The 23418-nt window shown below is 32.0% G+C and overlaps 1 protein-coding gene across 7 annotated transcripts in view; it reads left to right on the top strand.

The window, feature by feature from the left end:
* Window positions 1–23418, top strand: part of LOC115232591 (dematin) — a 170425-nt gene that overhangs the window by 121561 nt on the left and 25446 nt on the right. For all 7 annotated transcript variants that reach the window (XM_029802558.2, XM_036500486.1, XM_029802557.2 and 4 more), the window contains 5 exons: window positions 18010–18160; window positions 19640–19687; window positions 20924–20941; window positions 21502–21681; window positions 23070–23330. In XM_029802558.2, coding sequence (XP_029658418.1) covers window positions 18010–18160; window positions 19640–19687; window positions 20924–20941; window positions 21502–21681; window positions 23070–23330 — 658 coding nt within the window. The remainder of the gene's footprint in view (window positions 1–18009; window positions 18161–19639; window positions 19688–20923; window positions 20942–21501; window positions 21682–23069; window positions 23331–23418) is intronic.

Below are 23418 nucleotides of genomic sequence, written 5' to 3'. Positions count from 1 at the left end.
TTTGTGCCAGTTTTATTCTCTTCCTCTTTGCACACTTTATCCTAGAACAACCAGCTATTTAGGAGTATACTTAGTGCAATTTGTACTTTAAGATAATTTATTAGTGTTTGACAGTGTTTTGTTTCAATGCCATACTATAATATAGAGTATCTTCTTCAAGTTGTCATGACTATAGAATATAACTATAAACTTTTAACTGATATTATATGTATTGATAGTTGGAAACACTGTATTTATACACAATATTTTCATGGACAGTAAAAGAGGGACCAGTCAATTTTGTTTTGGGATTTGATCAGCAATTAAGTACTGTCTTTAACTATTGACCGAATCACTGCTTTATAAACCCATTAAGGGCTTACTTCTGTACATGAAAATATTATGTATAAAGACAGTGTTTTTATATCTATCTACATACATAGTGTTGGCTACAATTTATAGGTATATTCTGTAGTACTGTATGGCATCAAAACAAAATACTGTTAACACACTAGTAATCTATTAATTAAACTAACTACCAAGAATCTATTACACATGCAAATTAGTCTGTCTAATTTAAGATCCCCTTAGTAATAGTGGGTTTGTAAAAAGTGGACAGTTAAGGAGAATACTCAGTCACTGATGAAATTCCAATGCAGGATTGAAAATAGGCAAAATACGTTTACATTTGTATAAATAATGTTGGCTAGTAATTTATTGTTATATTCTATAAAACATTATAACTTTAAAATAAATGTTGCAAGATAAATAAATTCTACTACCCTGTAGTCTGTTACTAACATTTGTAGATTCCTTTCTTTTGAATTGTAGTATAAACTGATTTAAATATTAGGCTATCAATCCTGTAAACTCTTCATTAATAACAATAAACTTCATAGAAACATTTATAACAACTTTTAATGAGTTGAAACCCCTTATTTGAAACCCCTTAAAAATTTACAAAAAAATATCTATTTTCAATTAAATGTTATCGATTTATATATTATCTTCTATATATTTTCATTTAGTATTTTACTGAATTGCATTAAGTCATGTATATTGATTAAATTTGTAAATAAATCTGAATAAATATTAAAAACCCTAATTTTAAAATTCAACTTTGAAACTTGGTAATTAGTGATTTGAGTTATTTATTTATGCAAAACTTTTATACAACACCCTTTTAAATAGTTGCTGCAACACACAAGCTTTGATATTTTTATTATATTCAAATCTTGTAATTTGTAAATCTAAAATTTTGAAAATATTTAGTAAATTTAAAAGTGTTGTTTAAGAAACAAACTGTTATGTTAGTGTCTACATTTGTTGAGAATATGTTTACGTCATTATTTCAAATTGTTGTAAAGCTATTAATTTGATTAACAAGAGATTTAAATTGAGATTATAATAAGCATTTAATTAAACTATGTACCTACCTGTGTTTATAATAATTTAAGAAAGGAAAGAAAAAGATTCATTTGATATAAATAAGTGGGTGGTGTCTATCTGCTCAGCATCTACATTTTGATTAACACTCATCTACATCTGAGTATCATGGCATTTAATCAAGAATTCTTTATATCACCTCTACTGTAGTTTCTATCTAATGTTTACTCTTCCTATAACTATTTGGTCCTTTATATCTGTCATTCCTTTAATTTCCAGTTCCTTTCATAAATCCATCTGGAAAAAAACCCCAGAAAAAGTAAAAGAAAAAAGAAACTTTTGATAACCCCATGAAATTTAGATTTTACCAACTTTCAATTTATTTTTATGTTAGGCCAGCCTAATTATGAGTCTCATTGTACCCTTCCATTATCAAAGTTTCATCAATGAAATCAGGTTTGTTTTCCAAAAAACTCTTGTTCATCACCTAAAATTCCTTTATAAGAGATGAGTAATACATCATTGTAGGCATGATTTATTTCTGTCTACAAATCAGTTTAGCTGACTTGATTCTTGCTTCATGCAGCTATTGTCTAGACTAATTCATGCTGGTATGATTTGAATAAAGATCATCTGATGTAATTTGAATGAAGATCAACAAATTGGATCTATCTTTGTTCTTCTCTCAATATATCTATTGGGATTTGTACTAAACTTTTTCTTTTCTTTGCATTGAAGCTTGAAATAAAAAGGTACATTTGATACTATACTGGGTCTTGAAGACTTTTATACAGTAAAGAGATTTCTCTTTTGCTAATTATTACTGTAGCTTCTTTGTTTTGCAATTACTATATCAATAAAATTTTGTACACTGCACTAGTTAGATCATTTTCAGAATTGCAACTCTAGACTTCTTTACTTTGTGGTTATTCTGTTTCTATTACTGTAGCAATTACATCCAATAATTCTTCCATTTCATCCCATTTACTAACTGAAATTCATCTATTACCATCTTACCAGTCAATCATTATTTCTATATTAAAATGTCAAAAAGCCATAGAATGAACCAAACTTTATCATTCCTTCTCTGAAGTTACTTTGGGAAACCTTCTTATCTATAATTCTATTTTTTTTTCTATTTTATTATTAACTGTAAGATAAATCCATAGCTTGAATTTATTTTTTCATTTAGTTCATATTCTTCTTGTCTAAGGATAATAAAAGGGTAATTAGATTTGTTGTGATACCAGATATCTATTTCTAAGGTTTTTGTAGCCTTCCATTTTTTTGTTATTACTTAAAAAAAAAAGGACATCAAGACAGAAGTCAACAATAGAAGGTCCTTCATAGTATCTAATGCTGCAACTTTCAACTTTCCTTTAATTGCTGGTAACACTTTGTACCTATTTCTCTTTGTTATTTTGTTAAACTAGTATCCTCTTTTTAAACTTCTTTTTTTTTATCTTAGGTTCTAATTTTAATTTCTGAAATCCTCTCAATCACAATATCTTATTTTAAGCTGGTATTTGGATTTTAGGTCATGAATCACTAAAAGTGCAGGCTTGAATTGAAACAGTAAAAGACATAGAAGGGAAAATGACAAGCTGGAAAGTTAAATTTACAAATGATGTGAATCTGAAGTGTTACCTAAGTAGAAAGAAGTGTACATATAGAAAGTTTATTAGTCTCAAGGAATTGTATTGAAATTTGAGTTAATGTCATCTGATATACCACATATGTAAAATGATATTAGAAAGTGCGTGGTAGATTTCAAAGAAAAACATTGTCCTTTAAGATACTTTTAATATTAGTCATCATAGAAATTTCCACAACTAGTTCAAATCCTTGCATTTAGTTGACTATCTGAGATAATGTAACTTAATATGATTCTGCTAAAGATTATAATATTACTGTTTGTGCACCTTAAAGAAAGAAGGACGTGTCTGCTCAGTCATTTGTCCGCTCAGTCAATCAGTGTACTATCAATGGCCTGGCGAGGGAAGTCAGTTGCTCCTGGGAGAGGTGTGAATCATTTCCTCTGATATGTTATACCTATTCTTAAGGTGCAGGTGCCAAAAATATCTCCTTGTTATGTCAGTGATTATACACACACACACACACCATAAGCAAGTGAAATTATTGATTACACTTACGTAGAATACTAGAAAATTATGAAGCAGTTCTTTATTTTGACCAGCTGGCTTTCTTTAGCTGCAGGAACGTTTTATTCTGGCTATAGATACTTTAGACTTTAAGAATAGATCAGTCATGAGAATAATTGTGGCCTGTGAGACTTTCTGAATAGCACACCCAACAAAAAAATTATCTTGAATTTTTTTAGTAGTGCAGCCCATTTGATGATGAACCATGTCTCACCTGGCCCACTTCTCAATTGATTTTTCCTTATCACCTATTTTCTGCAATACTACTTGTCTCCAATTTATGTGGAACATTTGAACTGCTGTCTGAGAAAATTTCATGTTATTACCAAGGCATGACCAAATATAATGATACGTGTTGAATGAAAATTATGCTTGCACGTTTCATAACACATAGAGAACATTACATAGGTAATGGCTAAATTTGTCCAAGTGAAATCCACAATATATGATTATAGAGAAGCCAAGAGCTGTTTATGTTCTGAAGCACACATCTGACAGATTAGTGGTACCAACTCCATTTTTGTGAAAGAGGTAGATCCACTATGAACTTGTGGTGTGATATAAAATAGTATACTAAGCACAAATATTATAACAGCAATATTCTACCTCCTGCTTAATGTTGGATGTCATCAATTAGTGAACAAAGCTATAACCAGAAAATAGTTCAATTGACTAAATGTACCATGATTCTGTCTTTTTGGGAGAGGATCTGCAAAGTTAGTGATGGCCATTGTGCTAAGAAGCAGACAAGTAATGACAGGTGGAGAGAGATACCTGAAAACCTGATATTTCCCTCAGACAAAACTTAATAAGTACACAATACATATTATGTCATGTTGTTTGATGTGAATGGTTGAGTTTATGATTAATTGCCCAGGAGTTTAAATTTTGAAAACAGTTATGACTATAGTTTCAGTTAATTGTGAATAATTGATGCTATTGGTAGTAACTTTATTTAAGTCTGACTATATTTAATGTGTTTGTAATTCTTGTTAATGTTGCAGTTAAAATTACTCTTAACTTGCATGTTGCTTTCAAAAAATCAAAAAAAAATCATGCATATATCAACTGGATATTTTTTTCTGGGCTGAATTCAAGTAACTAACTCCGTAGTAATTAACAAATGGTCAATTTCTATATGTAAAATAAAACCATTCATAATCATGCAATACTGGTACATTTAGGCACTGTATTCTACCCTTGTTTCTGATCTGCAGGAATCTGTTGACTCTGTCAATTATCTCCCTTAAAACAACTCATTACAATCACCTCTTCCCTTCACTCCTGCACAATCTCTTCTTAAATCCTGTATGAAATACTTAGCTCAGCCCCTTCCCCTCATTACTACATTTCTTTGGATTTTCCTTCTTGTCTGTAACTTCTTCCAGCTATTACAATTCAAATTCATCCTCAGTCACGTCACAATAATCTTACAAAAAGTATTCTGTTTAGGATGGCCTGCAAAGGCTATAGATACAGCCCTTTCGGCTCAGAATATCTTGCACATCCATAACACACACTACCTTGCACAAATTCTTCCCTTGAAAATGGCTTTTATCAGTCTAGTATTTTCTACCTTTTTAACTATTGTATGTAACTAGTGCCTCTTGTAGATATACCTTGGTGTAGGTTTTTGCTGTTAGTTTCATTTTTATGCCTTTTTATAATAAATTGCCTTTATTGCTTACAAAATATATTTATATTGGATACATGCGTATTTTTTAAACTTTAATATTCTAATTTCGTTTAAAAAGACTTTTGAATGTTATTGTCATTCTCATGCTTTTTTGAAATTATGAATTGGTGCATATGGAAATGTATTGAGCTGATATTTCAAAGTTCATTTTATTGTAAAACATTAAATGATTGTTTGCTAGTTCAATGTTTGCTTAAACCCTCTCTACAATACCATCACTATCAGTTTCCTATAATTCTACAAATTAGGTGAGTAGTTCTCTTTTGTTATTGAGTTCTTTTTTTATAGCTAGTTACTTTACATATTACCGATCCTGTATGTTTTTAAATGAGCAAGTTTTTATTTTAAGCTATTTAATTTTTCCATACCTTATTCTTAATCATAACCACACTTGTTAAATAAGCAAGTAAAGGTTTTCTTTTCTCTCAGTACTGTCTTTGTTCCATCACTTGCTATTTTCTGAGTTATTTTCTTTCAAAATCCCCAAACAACAAACAACTAACATAAGGTTAGGTTCTAATCATAACGATTGTGCCTACTTTGTAATTAGTTTTTACTCCTTTTATGATTTTCAGAGCAGTGGTCAAATAAGCTTATTATGTTTTGGGACAAGAATGCATTAGGAATTAGGTATACTTGGCATACATTTTCAGAGACCCGTAAATTATGAAAGTCCCCTGTTGAAAGTAATTGAGTTCATAACTTCAGACATGTGTTTTTAACTGTGTATTGAAATTCCCTAGCATTATCTAAGTAGCACACCAAAAGATTGATCCAAGATAGAAATATCATCTTACATACTGAGTATGTATATATATATTAATAATAGAGTAGAACACTTGTTTAGAACACTATAAATATAACAAAACCATTATAAACAATGTGATCCTTAAGTCTTATTTAAAATATTTTCCACTTATTAAACTGCTTATCCTTTACCTGTTTGTCCACACTTTGAAAATTGTTTTTTTTTTTTTTATTCAGAAAAGTTGTAAATCTACTGAAGCCATATTCTTCATGATACTAAACATTATAGGGGTTGTAGATATGGTTGTGTGGTTAAGAAGTTCACTATACAGAATCTTGGGAAAACTTTAAAAAAAAAACATATAGGAGACTATGTATGGGAGTGTTGGTGGGGCAGTAAGTGAACAAAAATCAGGTTGGTTAACAGTTAAAACCTTGTGATATTTGTTTGAATTAAGTTATTGCCTTCTTTACATCAAAGGTAATTTCTCTTCTCATCTCTTATGAAATCATTAAAATGGTACCAAACCAAGTACTAGGTTGGTATAATTGACAAAAACTCTCAAAGGGAAATGTCCCAATCCAGTAAAAGAATAAAAAAAATTATAAGCACAATTTGGAAGCAGAGACCAATATATTCACTGATATCACTTGAACAACCATGTTTCTATTATTCATATGACAACTCATTATAGATTGCACAACAGTCTGCCTATCATTTCCTCTTATCAGATTAGATTATAAACTTTTTCTTCTATTCTTAGTTATTGCTCATATTATCTAATATTAATTACATTAAAATTTTTGCTATTAATTAATAGTGGATTAGTCATGTTATGAAGAGTTAATCCACTGTTTCATTTGTGTATGTCATCCCAGTATCAGTTTAAGTCAACATTTTCTTCAGTTTGTCTACTGTTATTAGTAAATATTTGTAAAAGAAGTAATACATAAACTTCCTGAGCTCTATGTTATTAGACTTTCTATTATACAGCAAAGATGGGTGAAAATTATTGAAGTTATGAATTGCATTTAAAAAGAAAGGTTGTCCAAATATGGAAATTACTTTGGAATAGCACGAATTAAGAATTTTGTCTGATTCATAGAAGTATCCAGTTTTGCCACTCTAGTACTTGGTTATTAATGTTTTAGCTTTTAATTTCTTAAGTGAAGTGGCATGGACTAAATCATGCTGAATTACTCATATTTGCTTCTTGCTGTTTGTTGGTGACTGTTATGATTTAGGTTAGGAATAGTAGTTCATTAGTTAAACTTCTCTTACTTATTCACTACTTGCTTAGAGGACAATTGATAGTTTGTTTGTGTTGTTTTTAATCATTAATTATATTGAAATTTTTAAAGATTTTTTTAATGAACACTATTCAGAAGTGGATTTTGGAAACATTTGTCAGATGTATTTTAGAATTAACTGGCTGTTGTTGGTCTAGAAACATGTTTCCATACTGCCTTTTCAAAAGACATTTAGTGAATATTTCCTGATGTTGGTTCATTTTCTGTCATAATAGAAGGCCCTTCAATTATTAATTACCTTACTACTCCCCCTAATCTTGTGTAACTTCTGTATCTCAAAACCACCTCTTTTGTCACATTTCAGTTGCTCTGATCAATCTAATTTAGGAGCAAATTTTGAAAAAGAAACAATTTACTTACTGAAGATAAAAAATCTATTTGTTGAAAACTTTTTGCTCATTTTTATTGCTGTTGTCCATTTACCTTTGTAAGTTTTATTGACTAAAAATTTTGTAATTAATAATGATAATAAAATATCTTAAATGGTGTTGTTTCTCAATGTATATAAGATTATGCAGGTGAATCAACCAAAAACTTTTACTGTAGCAGCTCTATAGATATTGATATAATTTCCATAGTATGTATAACTAGATGCTTTGCAGAGCCAGGTACTAGCCTTTTCTACAATCTTGTAGGTAAGTGATAAACATCAACCAGTACAGTTTCAAACAGCATGGGTCCCTACCTCATCTATTCTGTCTTCTGTCTGCTAGACAGCTCTTTCTCAATTTTTTTTTCTCTTTATGACAGCTCTGTCCGTGTAATATATCTTCCGAGTTGCTTAGTTCAGAACTTTTAGAAGTTAATTTTTTTACTTTATGTTAGGGCTAGTCATGTAAATTTGACCATGTTGTAGTATCCCTAAGTTCATAGTTTGCTGAATCACAAGGAACCATGGAACTATTTTTTTAAAATCTCTACTCTTGTCATTGCACCAATACTATACATGTCTTTAAAAGATACTGAATATGCTGCAGGAAAAACTGTAACTTGATTGTTGATTTAAACTTCTAATATCTATAGTAGTGAACACAGTCTTTTTATTATTCAGATAATCTGCAACTTGAGTATATATCTGGCTCCACAGCTGATCAACTAGTATATTGTTTTGTCATTTGTTTTTTTTTCCAGCTAAGTTTTCATATATTTTATCTGGTTTGGTCCCTCACAATTCTAATTTTCAAATATCTTTAGTGTCAACTATTTCTGAATTTCATTCCATGACATTAGAGAAAGTAGATACTTGGCAATATACTGAAGTGGTGTGAAGTCACAAATGAATTTATTATATCCCTTCTTCCCCACTTTAAAATAAAGGTTTCTATCTATGTCCTAGAAAGAAATTATCTCTATTATGAAGTTGTTGGAAAAGTCTTAGACTGGACTGTTGAAGTTTCTGGTAACTAGTTTAATAAATATACTGTTCTGTAGTGAGGTATGGAAGTTAACATTATTTTCCCTCCCTTTAAAATCAGTATATCAGTCGATACTGACACTAATGGAATCATTATTCTCTTTTCTTTAAAATAAACTAAAGACAAAAAGAAAAAAACAACAAATAAATGGTGGTTCATCAGCATGGCCACAGCTCTGAGCTGAAACTACAGAAAAAAAAAATTCTATTCAAAGAAATTGTTCTTATAGTCTGCCATTTTTCTAGTTAGAAAATCGTAGATTTGTCATTCAATTATGAAACTTTAAAATAATTCTTTTTATTGTCTAAAGTATTTGTTACTATTGCAATTTTGAACATTCTTCCCTTCCCACGTAATATGGGAGGGAGAGGGAAGTAAGAAGGAATCCAATCTGTTAAGATTATTGCATTCTAAACATAAATTCATTGAAAACTACTCCTGAAATCAAAGAACATAATTTGTTTGGAATTCTTTTTATATTATATCATATATTCTTATTTTATTTAATTTAATTTTTTTTTTTTTTACTTTTATTCTTTTACTTTCAATTTAATTTCCATACTGATATGTTGAGATCTAATAGCTTTTCTGGAAAATTCTAACAGCTGAATGCATTTATTTTTCCTTCTTATTGTAAAAATATTGAAAAACTTCAGGTTTATCAGTGTAAACTAATCTTCCCTAGTTTAACTGAATTGTTCTTTTACATTTGATTTTCTGCATCTTTTATTTAATAGTATATGCATGGCTGCATATCTCTATTAGTATTGATTTTCTTTTCTTTTTTTTATGGAATATGGGAACTTAAAAGTCCTTCAGTAGTTTTTTTCTTCTTATTTTTATCTAGTTTTTACCATTAAAAAAAAAAAATGTCTGTTATTTAGGTTGCTTTTGTTAAGCAACAGATATTCATTTGCTGCTTCTTTTGTTGGCTAAAAATTAAAAAAATTGAAACCAACAAGTTGAAACTCTAATTATTCAAATTTTAATAAAAGCTATTAATTTTCTAAATTAATACATTTAAAGATCAATATCTTGCCTCTTTTATCAGATTTGATAAAAATTACAAGTGCTATTCTGTAATAGGCACCATTTTTGACATCAAAATGATTAACTCCAGACATTAGTAATAGACCTAAGATAATTACAATTGGGAAATTAATTTCTAAACCTTGATGCAATTCTATTTTGATGTAAGTCTAGGCAAGACGTCATTAGTTTTATTCGGAACAGTACATTTTATCTGAGATATATGAATGCTCATTGACATTATCGCTGATAATCAGGCTTGGCCAAATGAGAGGATAGCAGCTTGTCAGTTGATGAGTCATCAATAAACATCTCACTACCAACACTGCACTGAATTCTCAGCAATGACAGATACTGAACATAAATTGTTGGCTCAGTCCACTTGGTGGTAAATAGGTAAAAATAGAGAAATATACTTAACTGCTTTGATTAGAAGAAACATTATAAGCAATGGTTGCATTGCTGAGATGGAATTCTTCCATGGGCGAAAACTTGCAATTAATCAACAGGCATCTTAAACAGGTAAAGACTGTTAACAGCCTGAAATTTATACACAAACTCAAACCTACCATGACATTTTTAAGTAGCAAATTAAAAGAAAAATCATGGTACCATGATGGCTGCAGCCAACTGCCTAGAACTAAGAAGCAAGTAAAATAGATTAACCCTTTCATTATGTTAAAGTCTATGACTTTAACCCTTTGGAGACAGAGCCTCATTTGGAGTGTCAGTGCCCTTTTCACAAACCTTACAGAGGGCTTGCAAACTATGTCTTTTTGGCTGATAGATCAGCCCTGTCATTTCTTAAGGGTTAACTTGCATTACATTTATATTTACATTATATTTAAATTAGAAGCTCTTTATTACATGAATGTTTATGTTTCATTAAGTAAACATTTATTCTCAGGAAATGTTGCAGATTTGGGCAGTGAGAGAGGATGGGGCCCATTAAATGGTTGCTTGACCTGCTAGAAATATCAGCCATATCTCCCTCAAATCACACCTTATCATCTTAAAAAAAAGGACACATTAGATAATATAGACCTGGATCTATGCTTGAAATAAATACAGGATGGTCATAGTTGGAATGCTGTTGATCATAGGTCTGCTCAATCAGCAATAACAACATTACAGTTGTGCTATGTGAATGCAGTCTGTAGAGTTAGTAATGTACTGAGTGACCAAGCAAGGGGTTGGTGACAGTGTTGTGTGTGTGTGTCCGTGTCCACCCATTACATTTCACATGTCTATCTAGCTCAATTCAGTATTATAAGCAGAGGTTAGTATTTTTGAATTACAAAATGGCTTACTGGCTTACAGAAGTTCAGTTGTTTCTATGGTAAAAACTACCTTTAATAGATCAGTGTCCTATATATTGGAGAAACTTGTCACACACTTCCACTTAATAAAGACTGAAGATAAGTACTTGCCCCATGTGTCTTCATGACTCAGAAAAGAGATTATTTTAATGAAAAACCTCCAAATTCATGATTATCTATTCAGGCAATTAGGTCACCCTATGATCATATGTTTTCACATGAATTTTTTCCATCTGGTATGAATTTAAAAAGTTTGCATGGCTATAGATTTTTATGCATTTATAAACTCTGTCTAGTCTTAGCCACATTGCTATTAGTCTTATGTTTGTGTATCTTGTACTCATTGTCTCTCTCTCTCTTGCTCTGTTGAGGTCAAATTAGGAAACAAATGTAATTTATTATGACAATCACATCAATCACTGATAGAAATCTGGCAAAATAACCTAAAGAGAATCATTAAATAATATGTGTGTGTGTGTGCACACATACATGCTTGTGTGTTTGTAGACAAATGTATATGTGAATATATAAATATGCATATGTATGTGGGTGTATGTATTAATGTCTAAATTTTGAATACAAACATGACTGTGCATCATGCAAATGGTTCCCAAATATAGTCTGAAGGCAGCACATGCTAAAAAAATAATAATGCTAATGTCATGACTTTCACATAAACACCCTTGCCTGAAACTGAAATAAAGAAGCTTCATGGTTAAAAATTGTATGCTAATTTGTGACTATTTTGCATATTTGATGAGACCACTCTAACTTAAATAAGTTGATGTATTCTATAAATTTTTGTAAAAGCATACCTGATCCTATATACGTTTGCAACCTTTTGAAACACACCTTTATGGTTTTGAATTGCAGGAATTTGCCAAGTTTAGGAACATTTTTTTTCTCCTGATAGCTGTTCCTACAACTACTTTAGTGTTCTCCATATACAAAGCTGAATTTCTGAAATTATAATATGTATATATGCTACTCTTCAAGAACAGAGTACTTTCTTCAATGTTTGTACTAACCACATACAATTGCCACATACACATGTATACATGTTTAGATTATATGTGAGTGTGTGTGTTGTATCTTGGGAGGGCCTGTTATTTGGTTTGTCAAGAATCTTTTTGTTACCATTTATACTCTTATTAATGATGTGTCCTTGTTACTTCACATTATTATTATTGCTATTATTGAGTGAGAGAGCAGTGCATGCCATCAAAGTGACTTGGGTACAAATATACGAAGCCCAATATACCCATCATGACTGCCTGTCTGATAAAGGTACACCAGGCACATGCATCACAGCCATATGTGTGCAACATAGTGATCTCATATTAAAGTAAGCAGTGCATGACCTTGCAGGTGGGGCCCAGTTGGAATATAGTAATATATAAATATATAAACATCATATAAAAATATATAAATATATAAGAATCAATGTTGCATATATTACACATTGAATTTACACTTAAAATCATAAAACATTTGGTAAAAATTTGTTAAATTAAAAATTTGGGGTAATAAAACATACAATGACATATTAAAATTCCAGAGAAAAATACAGAAAAGATAAATATACAAAATTACAAAAATACATAAATGTTCATCTACGGGCCGTTTCGGAGACGCGCCAATTAATATGAAGCATATCATATATTTGAAATTGACACTCCCCTCGTCAGGATGTTTTTTACACACAACACATAAAACACGGAACCAAATGCACAATTACATACCGGCTATATGTGAGAGACCAGACATTACATACTCCGGTATGTAATTGTGCATTTGTTTCCGTGTATTATGTGTTGTGTGTAAAAAACATCCTGACGAGGGGAGTGTCAATTTTAAATATATGATATGCTTCATATTAATTGGCGCGTCTCCGAAACAACCCGTAGATGAACATTTATGTATTTTTGTAATTTTGTATATTTATCTTTTCTGTATTTTTCTCGGGATTTTTAATACATCATTTTAATATGTCATTGTATGTTTTATTTCCCCATATTTTTAATTTAACAAATTTTTAATTAACAAATTTTTACCAGATGTTTTATGATTTTAAGCGTAAATTCAATGTGTTATATATGCAACATTGATTCTTATATATTTATATATTTTTATATCTGTTCTGTAGATATAAATGAATATATGAATATATGTATGTGTTTGATCTTTCTGTGGATTTTGTAATGTTCCTTTAGTTGCTGCTCACATTGCCTCACCTCGGATTAATAAGTGTTTTATTATTATTATTATTATTCAACTAATTAACCAATCAGCTGACTGCTTGATTAGTCACTTGATCAATCAATTAATCAGTCAGTTGGTTTGTCATGAGTCTTTTTAGTCACCATTTATGCTCTTATTAATGACATGTCCTAGTTACTCTAGAACTCTCACGTCGGATACAACTTGGGATTTCTTTTCTTATGCTGTACATTTTAGCTATAAGAATAAGATCATATGCAAAGAGGAGTTTCCATTAGCAACCGATCTTAAACACCTGTTATGACATGAAAGACTAAAAGGAAGGGTTCTGAGGACTGAACCTGATGTACCCAACACACATGCACACATACCATACACACACACACACACACACACACACTCTCTCTCTCTCTCTCTCAATTCATCTATTCTCATTACTAACACCTTGCTGAGTGCACCTCTGTACATGGCTTATACAGTTCTCACAAACCATTTGTCTGTTTTAAACTTTCTTTGTGACCACCAGATCATAGACCATGGAACCCTGTAGAAAGCCTTCTCTAGGTCAATAAATGCTAGTTGTAGGAGCTTACTCCTGGCCAGTTTTACTTCTTCAGTTGTCTCACTCAGAATATAAATGGCATCAGGGGTATCTCTTCCTGGCACAAAACCAAACTGCATTCTTCTCAATTCATTCATATCCTAATTAATTGTGCTAAAATTTCTTGTGTAACTTTCATAATCTAATCTAATAGTTTAATACTTTTGTATTTGTGTCTCTTTCCTGCATTTCCTTTACCTTTGTAGCGGTTAATGATACTGCTACTCTGCTAGTCATTGGTTATGACATCCTCCTCTACCAAACATTTTAAGCATTTGAGCTGTGATTCCTGATGGATCAGGTGTCTCCTTTGCCTTCATATCCTTAATCAATCTATACACCATACTGTTGTCAACTCGAATGATTTACTTTGAGTAGTCTCTCTTTTGCTCATGCATTCTCCATGTTCAACAACCTCTTATAATAGCATTTCCATGACTCTTTTAAATGTCAATATGCACAAGAGTGCTTTTATAATTCCATACACACTTTACTCCAATGATGTCTTCATTTTCTCTTGTACTCTGTTTTGCAATACAGAATATTTCATGCCTCTGATCCTTCCATTTCAGAAACATTGGTAAATTTCTTACTCTTGGTTTCTTCCCTTGTTAAGTATAAGTGACATCTAACTTACCTTTCCTGAGTTGACTTTATTCTTTGCTTCCCTCATCCAGTTTTTTTTAAGCTTGTCTCTTAGCCTTTATGGCTCTATCAACAGAACTGTTCCCCCATCATGTCATCCTCTTTTTGGCAGGAGTCTTGCACCAGCCACAGATTTGGTTCATCACCCTCAGTAGGTTGTCCAGTAGAAACTCTCAACTGTTCTTTATGATGTAATTTTCTGTCTCATCCTCTATCTTGTCAAATGTGTCAATACTGCTGGTTCTTAACACTTTCAACTACCATGTCCTCCTTCTTAAGATAGGCTTCTCTCTCTGGGTCCATTGAGCTCCAATTCTGCAGACACTAACCACTAGTTTATGTAGATTGAGACATATTTTCACTAGTTATAGACTTAGTATTCTCAATATTTACAACAAACTCTCCACCAATTTTCTTAATGAATATAAAGTGTAACAGACATCTATGTTCTCTCGGTAGGCATATATGTGATCAGATAGCTGGTTTCTTGGAGTTAGTCTTGCAAATGGCAAGACCATTTGTATCACTGTATTTCAAGAGCCATGACACTGACTCATTCCATATGCCAAAGCCATAGCCTCCATATACACCTAAGAAGCCCTCCGGTGTTACCTGACATGTCCATTAATATTGCCAGCCATGATGATGAGGCATACATATTTGCCAAACCTAACATATATATGATGTCTGGGACTTTACAGTAAGGTTGACTCTAAATTCGAGTCACCTCACCAATAAAACTTCCGTTGTTATTTTTAAACATTCTTTGAAATGACAACTTCAGTTTAGCATTATATATATATATATATATATTGTACTAACTGGGGTTGAATACATCTACTAACCACACCTATGAGCCTGCTTTCTTTATCCAGACCCACATTATACCTTTCTCTGCAGCTTCAATACAGGAATATATGTCTTGTCCATTTACTGAAAAAATTTGTCAAAAGTTTTCAGAGTGAGTGCCTCTCAAATCCCCTAGCAGCCCCTCTTCAGTTCACTCACAGTGAGTCCAGCAGCTTTTGCTTTTGCACTGCTCCACCAGGTTTTGGTATCTGGGAAGCTTTCTCCCATGATCTTCCTCCATGAGTGCTTCTCACATGGTCACCTGCTTGGTGGAATCTGCGAAAATGTTCTTGTCTGGGCAAAGTGTTGTCTGTATGATGTGATCAGAGCCCCCAATTTGTTTTACAAAATCCATCCTCAGCTGTCAGCCTGGGGCTCTGGAAAGTAGCCAGGCTCTTATCTGTAGTAAGGTACAGGGTTTCTTTCCTGCTTCGAGAAAAGAAACTGAGTAATTTAAGTGTGACATATAATAGTATTTAAATAAATGAAGTTAATTGAAATGTTATGAGTCATTTGCAAACATTTTTTGAATGTGTGTGTGTGTGTATGCCTATAGTATGTGTACATGTGTGTGTGCAATTCATACATGCATGTGTGTGTGTGCGTGAAGAGTAAACTTCATTACATTATAGACTTTAATGGATGTAATGAAATCTTATGAAAATTGAAATTTAACAAAATTAATGATTATTGGAGGAAAAACATGTGAAGTTAATTAAATTATTAAACTTGTATCTATTTTATCTAGATTTTATGTGTGTATGTTCTATTGTGTTATATTTTGCCACATATGTACAGAATGCAGAACTGATAATAAAATTGCATTAATGAAATATATTTGTCATTAAATTACATTCAACAATTTTTGTTATTTACATGGTATTTATCAGTTTCAAAATCTCTTTGAAAAATCTGACAAAAGCATCAATGGAGAAAGAATATACCATTTATGATCGTCATATCAGATTATCCTTCTCACTTTCACAGTAACTGAGAATAACATTTATATCAAGCATGTAAATGACAATGTACTTATTTTGTGATTCATTTGTAATTTTCTTTTGAATAATGTCTGTTATTTTGATGAAACTTGATTTTTCTTAATTTTTATTTCATATGAAAATATTTGTGTCAAATACAGCCTCTTCCTCTGATGGAGATGATGATTAGTTTAATATTGTGTGTGGGTGTGTGTCTGATAGAGAGAGAGAAGAGGGGGGGTGAGAATGGTAGATGAATTATTTATGACAGTGAAATTTGTTTGCAGCACGTGGAAAGAAATGAGAGGAATTTGATTAATTAGTTGTGTAATTAGAATTCAAGGAATGATATGATGAACTTATAGACATCTGTGAATTAGCTACATCAAGTGTTGTTTGTGAGAGTGATGGCTGAGACAGAGATATATCTCTCTATCTCATTCATATATGAGTAGAACGGAAGGACAGATATGGGATGAATAAATCAATCATCAGAGCAAAAATAAGCTTGGAATGGAATGAGAAGATTGAAGGAAGCTAGGGATCACTGAAGATTTGGTTCAACGCGCGACAAAATATTGACTAATTCTTCATTGAAATAGAGTTTTAAAAGCAAATGTTAAAAGGTGTTTCTTCTTTTGCTTCTTCTGAGTGATTGGTTATGTTCATTGTCGATATGTTTTACTTTGTTTGCCAGTGAGAGGAGCTTCCCACTTAATTACTCTGTTGTTAAGTTAAGTTAGACTTGCCAATATCTACTTGGGATATCTCTAACATAGGCAGAGCCACTTTGTACAGAGATTGTCTCTGGTTGATGAATGATAACCCATGTTTGGTCAGAAACTGAAATGAAAATGAAGACAGACCAAAGAAGAGAATTTCTATAATCAACTGACTTACTAGAAATAGCAGCCAGATATCATAAGAAAGGAAGGATGGTTTGGACTCTGTAGTCCTTGATAATCACAGCCAGAGTGCCTTTGATCATATGTTTTATTACAATTGACAAATGGGTTAACAGCTTTAACATGGAATAAGAAATGCTAGCATTGAGGCAAATGCAGTTGTTGAACTATTGTTACATTCTGCTGACTTTTCTACATACAACAGACTTCAGAAATATAGTTAATCAACTTTAAATTAGTCCTACAGTTAATAGTTTACTTAACTTGACAACTGAAAATATTCTTCCTAGTAAAGATCTTCTATTTTATAAAAAATACTAACTAAATATAAAATCTGAATTGATCCTACATTATAGTACAAATACATGGGTCACAAGTTCATCTACTTGGGGATGGTTTATTGTCTTTTGGATGAGGCGTTGAGTTTGTTTTGCCTCAGTCTCCGTAACTATATATTTGTCTATCAGGAACATTTTTCTTGCATCCTGTATTAAGAAAGTTTTATATCAATTCTATTTAATGTTATTGGAAAACATTGACTCGAAGATGGTTGTGGCCCATGAAATAATTAATCAACAATATATGAAGAATAGAATATAAGGAAGCTACTTAATTTGAAAATTTGTGTTATGCGTGTATTGTTTCATTGTGTTATATAATTTTTAGTTTTATTGGACTTATAAATTAAATCTTTTCAAAGGCTGTAACTGACACCCGTATTTCAAAGAATATTGTTGTCTCATTTTTATCTCTTTTTAATTTTAGGATACCAGTTCGCTGGAACGATCCTTTAACGTTAACTATGGTAAATTTTACAACACCAGTTATTTGAAAGATGGTTATAACAGCTATATGAAAAGGGCCAGCATCAACCCCAAAGAAATGAGTAAATCATCTACTCATTATTGTAGACCAGGTATGATTGATATAACCATTACTAACTTTCTTTTACATCAACTGTGCAGGATAAATGGGATGAATTATTTTCCAGTATTGTATAATCTTGCTTAGTGGAGGTGCAATGGCCCAGTGGTTAAGGCAGCGGACTCGCGGTTGTAGGATCGCGGTTTCGATTCCCAGACCGGGCATTGTGAGCGTTTATTAAGCGAAAACACCTAAAGCTCCACGAGGCTCCGGCAGGGATGGTGGTGATCCCTGCTGTACTCTTTCACCACAACTTTCTCTCACTCTTACTTCCTGTTTCTGTTGTACCTGTATTTCAAAGGGCCGGCCTTGTCACTCTCTGTGTCACGCTGAATATCCCCGAGAACTACGTTAAGGGTACACGTGTCTGTGGAGTGCTCAGCCACTTACACGTTAATTTCACGAGCAGGCTGTTCCGTTGATCGGATCAACCGGAACCCTCGTCGTCGTAACCGATGGAGTGCTTCCACATAATCTTGCTTAGTATATCTAACTGAATCAAAAGAGATTATAGTTTTCATTTTGTTGCATGTGTCCTGCTGTCTCTGGTACAATTGCTTTGCTTTTTTTAGTCTTGTCCAAGTAAGGATAATAATAATGAATTTACGTATAGTGCTCAGGTGCACTACAACTCATCATAGGTGCATGTATAGTGCATAGAATTGTGTACAAAAGTCATATGAATGGTACAATTTATTGTTGACTGATTGGTGTTTTAAAAGCTTGCAGATATAAGCTAAAACTTACCCAACACCTGAAGAAATCCATGGGAAACCATTCTGGCATTTCACTGCAAAGAACATAAATTTTCATTGGCATCCAAATTACCAGTAATTTATACATGTGGCTGCAATTAGAGTCAAACTGACATCTGCTGTGTGTGTGTGTGTGTGTATGTATTAGTAATATGTAAGGTTAATTGTTATTTAGCGCTAGGTGGTATTATATGAAGTTAATTTTGTTTAGTCTTGACTGGGCTGACCTATAATCAAAAGCTTTCCTGCCATGGACATCCTGTTTTTTTTTTTATTTTCCGGACATAGTATGTCTAAAATTATGTTATCTGGTGTGTTCTTAAGACAATGGGTGTAATTTGAGGTGAACTGGATGCTGTTTCTTATATGTCAAGCGATCACATAGTAAGTTGGGTCTATTTGATGCCAGTTCTTAAACAAATAGGAATTTATTGACATCAGTTATGGTCTGCAGTAGTTCATCATTAACAAAATATGATACAAGATATTGTTTACATAGTTAAATACATTTGTTGCTGTTGAAAAGCAAATTCCAATTGTTTTCTTTGGTAGTGAATTAAAAACAATTTTAAATATTATAATGATGACATATCCCACTGCTCATATTTTATGTTTGATATTTTCTTTTCTTACCTTTTCTTTTATTTTTCACTGACTTATATTTGATTAAAGGTTGAGGAATTTGTTTATTCATCTCTTTCTTCTTTTCATTCCAGATAATTTTTCCTATTCGAAAGAACCAACTTTCCTTCGAAATAAACAAGGTATGTTTAAAAAATTATAATATAATGAAATTATTGTATACAGTGCTCATGTATATATGCATGTCTTTGTGTGTATGTGTTTATGATATACGATGTAAATAATTATATATGGCTTGGTGGTTAAACAGTTTGCTTCAAAACAATGTGGTTTCACAAGCAACTTCCACCTTAGCTGTAGGGATGCCCAAGTAGCGTAGGTCAGATTGGGTTGACAGAAACTTAGTGGAAGCCTATCAGATAAATGAAATATACAATTCAAAGTACCAAAGTATCATGACCCAGTTGTCATCTTTAATCTACCTGAGTATTATGTAAGGGCACAAGTGTCTGTGGGATACTCAACAACAATATTTCAATGAGTAGGTAGTTGCAGTAATTAGTGATTAAACCACTGGACTATTCATCATTGAAACTGATGCATGATCCATCATGACAACCACCACTATCATCATCATCATCATTGTTAATTTGCATCCGTTTTCCATGCTGACATGGGTCAGACGGTTTGACTGGATCCAGTGAGTTGCACGACCATGACATGCTCCAATGGGAGAAAGTGATGGTGAGAGCATACCCTCAAGGAACAAGGTGAATACAAGAGAAAGAATAAGGATAGAGGAACAGAAAGGTGGGTGGTGGTGGTGGTGGTAGTGGTGGTTAGATAACTTCATAAGAATGTGAAAAGAGTGTGACAGATGATTATATCCAATAGAACAGCATCTTTTCTAAAGGAAGTTTTGCCCCTCATTGGCTTAAACAAAAATTGGAAATAATGTCTATAGATTTGGCAATGACCTCACTAGCCACTGGACTGGCTCCTGTGCAGGTGGCATATAAAAAGCACCATTTGAGTGTGGCCATTGCCAGTACCGCCTGACTGGCCCTCGTGCCGGTGGCACATAAAAGCACCCGCTACATCGAAAGGCATCCATCTGTAGAAACTCTGCCAGATCAGATTGGAGTCTGGTGCAGCCATCTGGTTTGCCAGACCTCAGTCAAATCGTCCAACCCATGCTAGCATGGAAAGTGGACATTAAATGACGGTGATGATAATGATAAATAACTATAGATTTCTGAGGTTTATGAGAGGATTAATGCCCTTGGTGAAGGCATCAGTGCAACTAAATTCCACCCTCTCTTCCCTGTAAAGAATATTTTATGCCTTTGTAAGAGCATTTTATTTCTTAAAGTATATAAGCATATTCTTACTTTTAAACTTTCTTTTATTTTTTTTAGGAGGAATGATGCAGTTAGGTAAATATTTTAATTTTGATTACTTCCATATTGAAACTTCCTTCTTTCCTCTTAAATCTCTTTGTTCAATTTCTTCAAAAAATACCTAATATGTTTCATATATATATATATATATATATATATATATATACTACTAATATAGGATGATGATTTTAAAAGTCTGTTATCAGCATATTGGCATAGAAATAATTTTCTTTTACCCTTGTTTATAAGTTGTATATATATAATATATATATATATATATATATATATATAAAATATTAGAAAAAACCCACCTTTTATCAATTCAAAATGAATAATTAAATTACACCATCTAGAAAATTACATATAATGGAAAAGTTAAAATTAAAATAACAATAAAATGTAAAGATTAAGTAAATTGCAAAAATAATTAGTATAATTTGATTTAGTATTTCTAAATTGAATTCTTTTTCCTTGTAAGTTTGGATTTTATTTCCTCAAATAATAATTATATATATATATATGTAATATATAGACATACATACATATATTATATATTATGTATCTAATTTTATTATATTTTCACCTTTTTCTCAAAGCAACTAGCAAAACTGTTAAAGTTCGAAGAAGCGCATCACCTGTTGATTTGAAAAATGATGAAGCTGTTAGATTAAGTATGTTTCCTGCTGGGAAACCTCCACTTCCTAATGAAATAACCAAGATTGAAAGAGAAGATTGGCCTGGGCCGCCATCTCCAGCTGCAATTCTACCCGAAATAAGTAAGTTGCTCACTCAGAATTATGCATGTTATCTATTTGTGCAGCGGGAAATATTCTTTGTTAATATTTACTATTATTTTTAGTTTAGACACAAAATCGTAGATCTTTTTCTTTCTCTTTTTAACTTATTCATATGATGTTTTGTTCAACGCTGTACTATTTCTGCCAGTTCATTACATGGATATGATACTGATTTCTAACATACGCATAAAGTTACACATATGTACTAGAGGGAATAGATAATCTCTATATGGACCATTATCATCATTCTACTTCTTGAGTGGTAATTATTTTGTTTGTCCATAAAGGGATGAGAGACAAAGTTGATATTAGTTGAATTTGAACTCAACACATAAAGGGGCAGAGCTAAATACCCCAAAACATTTGACTTAATCACTGACTGTCACCTGTATTTAATATGATCATGTTGAAATGTCATACCCTCTCTAAAAGTAAAATCTTTTCTCTTCACCTAACTTGGTTAAACTACAGATAAATCCATGTTTGATTTTGCTACCTTCAACACTTTACATCTTTTATAATATCCACTAATTCTACTTGTCTGATAGTTATATATATTAGTTATAACTCTGCATTACTGCAAATCTATAGAAATTTGCTCATTGACATTTTTAAAATTCAAAACTTCTTCTTTACTTTCTTCTTTATTGATGATAACCATTCTATATTGTGGCTATGACAAAATAAAAGATGTGAATTCAGTCACTCTTTTTGCCAATCTTTTTATTTTCTTAGCACTTTCCTAGTAATTGAACTCTTGTTAAAATCAAATATATTTTTGAGTGAATAAAAGTTCAACCTAACTAGATTTAGAAGGTGGTTTTTTTTTTTGGACCCCCCCCCCCCAAGTTTTTTTTATACATATCACAAATATTTATAATGTGATGACCTTATCATCATTATGTGAAATTGAAATATTTGAAAATTTTTGCTACTTAAACAAGCCTAAAAAACGAGTGATGCAAAGAGATATTTCACTTAGAAAAATGTAAAGAAAGCGAAAAATTATAACTCTGTAATCACATGCTTTCCGTTTCACAAAATTTCTCTTTCTTACCCACTCACTGTTATTACTGAGCATTGACATTTGTAAACTTGCAGGGCAAATAGAATTTTTATATTTATTTTAAAAGTTAAACTGAGGTTATTTTAAAGTATATATAAGAATAATAACTGAACATGTATTGATTGGTGGTTGGTGGGGTTTAATACTAAATTTAGAGTCAAATTTATTATAAGATTTTTGCTGAAAGTTTTGCCTGACAGTGTAATCAACCCATCACACTTGGTTGAATAAGCTGTCAGATGAATTTTATGATATATTTATTTTATATTTTAATTGTTGATTCTCTCATTTCTATTTAAAGTGAGACAAAGGCGAAAAAGTAAAGGAGAAGAAGAGGAAGACACTGAGGAACAACCTACAGAGGACCCTAAAAAGAAAAAAGAATTCGAAGAAATGTCCAAGTTGAAGGATAGATCCGGTTTGGGATGTGTTATCTACAAAGAATTAGCTGAGCGCAAGTCTTTGCCTCCCCCTCCACTGGATCCTTGGAAAGCATCAAGGGTCCCCTCAGCTAAATACGAGCCCAAGTTCAGCACAAGATATCAGTCCCCTATGTTTGCTTGTAAGTATGATCGTCACATTAGCACACTTGAACTTATTTCATTTTCGCATTCAGGCCCACTCATTATCAGAACCTATAGTGTATTAGG

Source organism: Octopus sinensis, linkage group LG2, assembly GCF_006345805.1.
Source record: "Octopus sinensis linkage group LG2, ASM634580v1, whole genome shotgun sequence".
In the NCBI taxonomy this organism is placed as follows: domain Eukaryota; kingdom Metazoa; phylum Mollusca; class Cephalopoda; order Octopoda; family Octopodidae; genus Octopus; species Octopus sinensis.
Note: the sequence above shows the minus strand (reverse complement) of the source record. Positions and strands in the feature narration are given on the sequence as shown.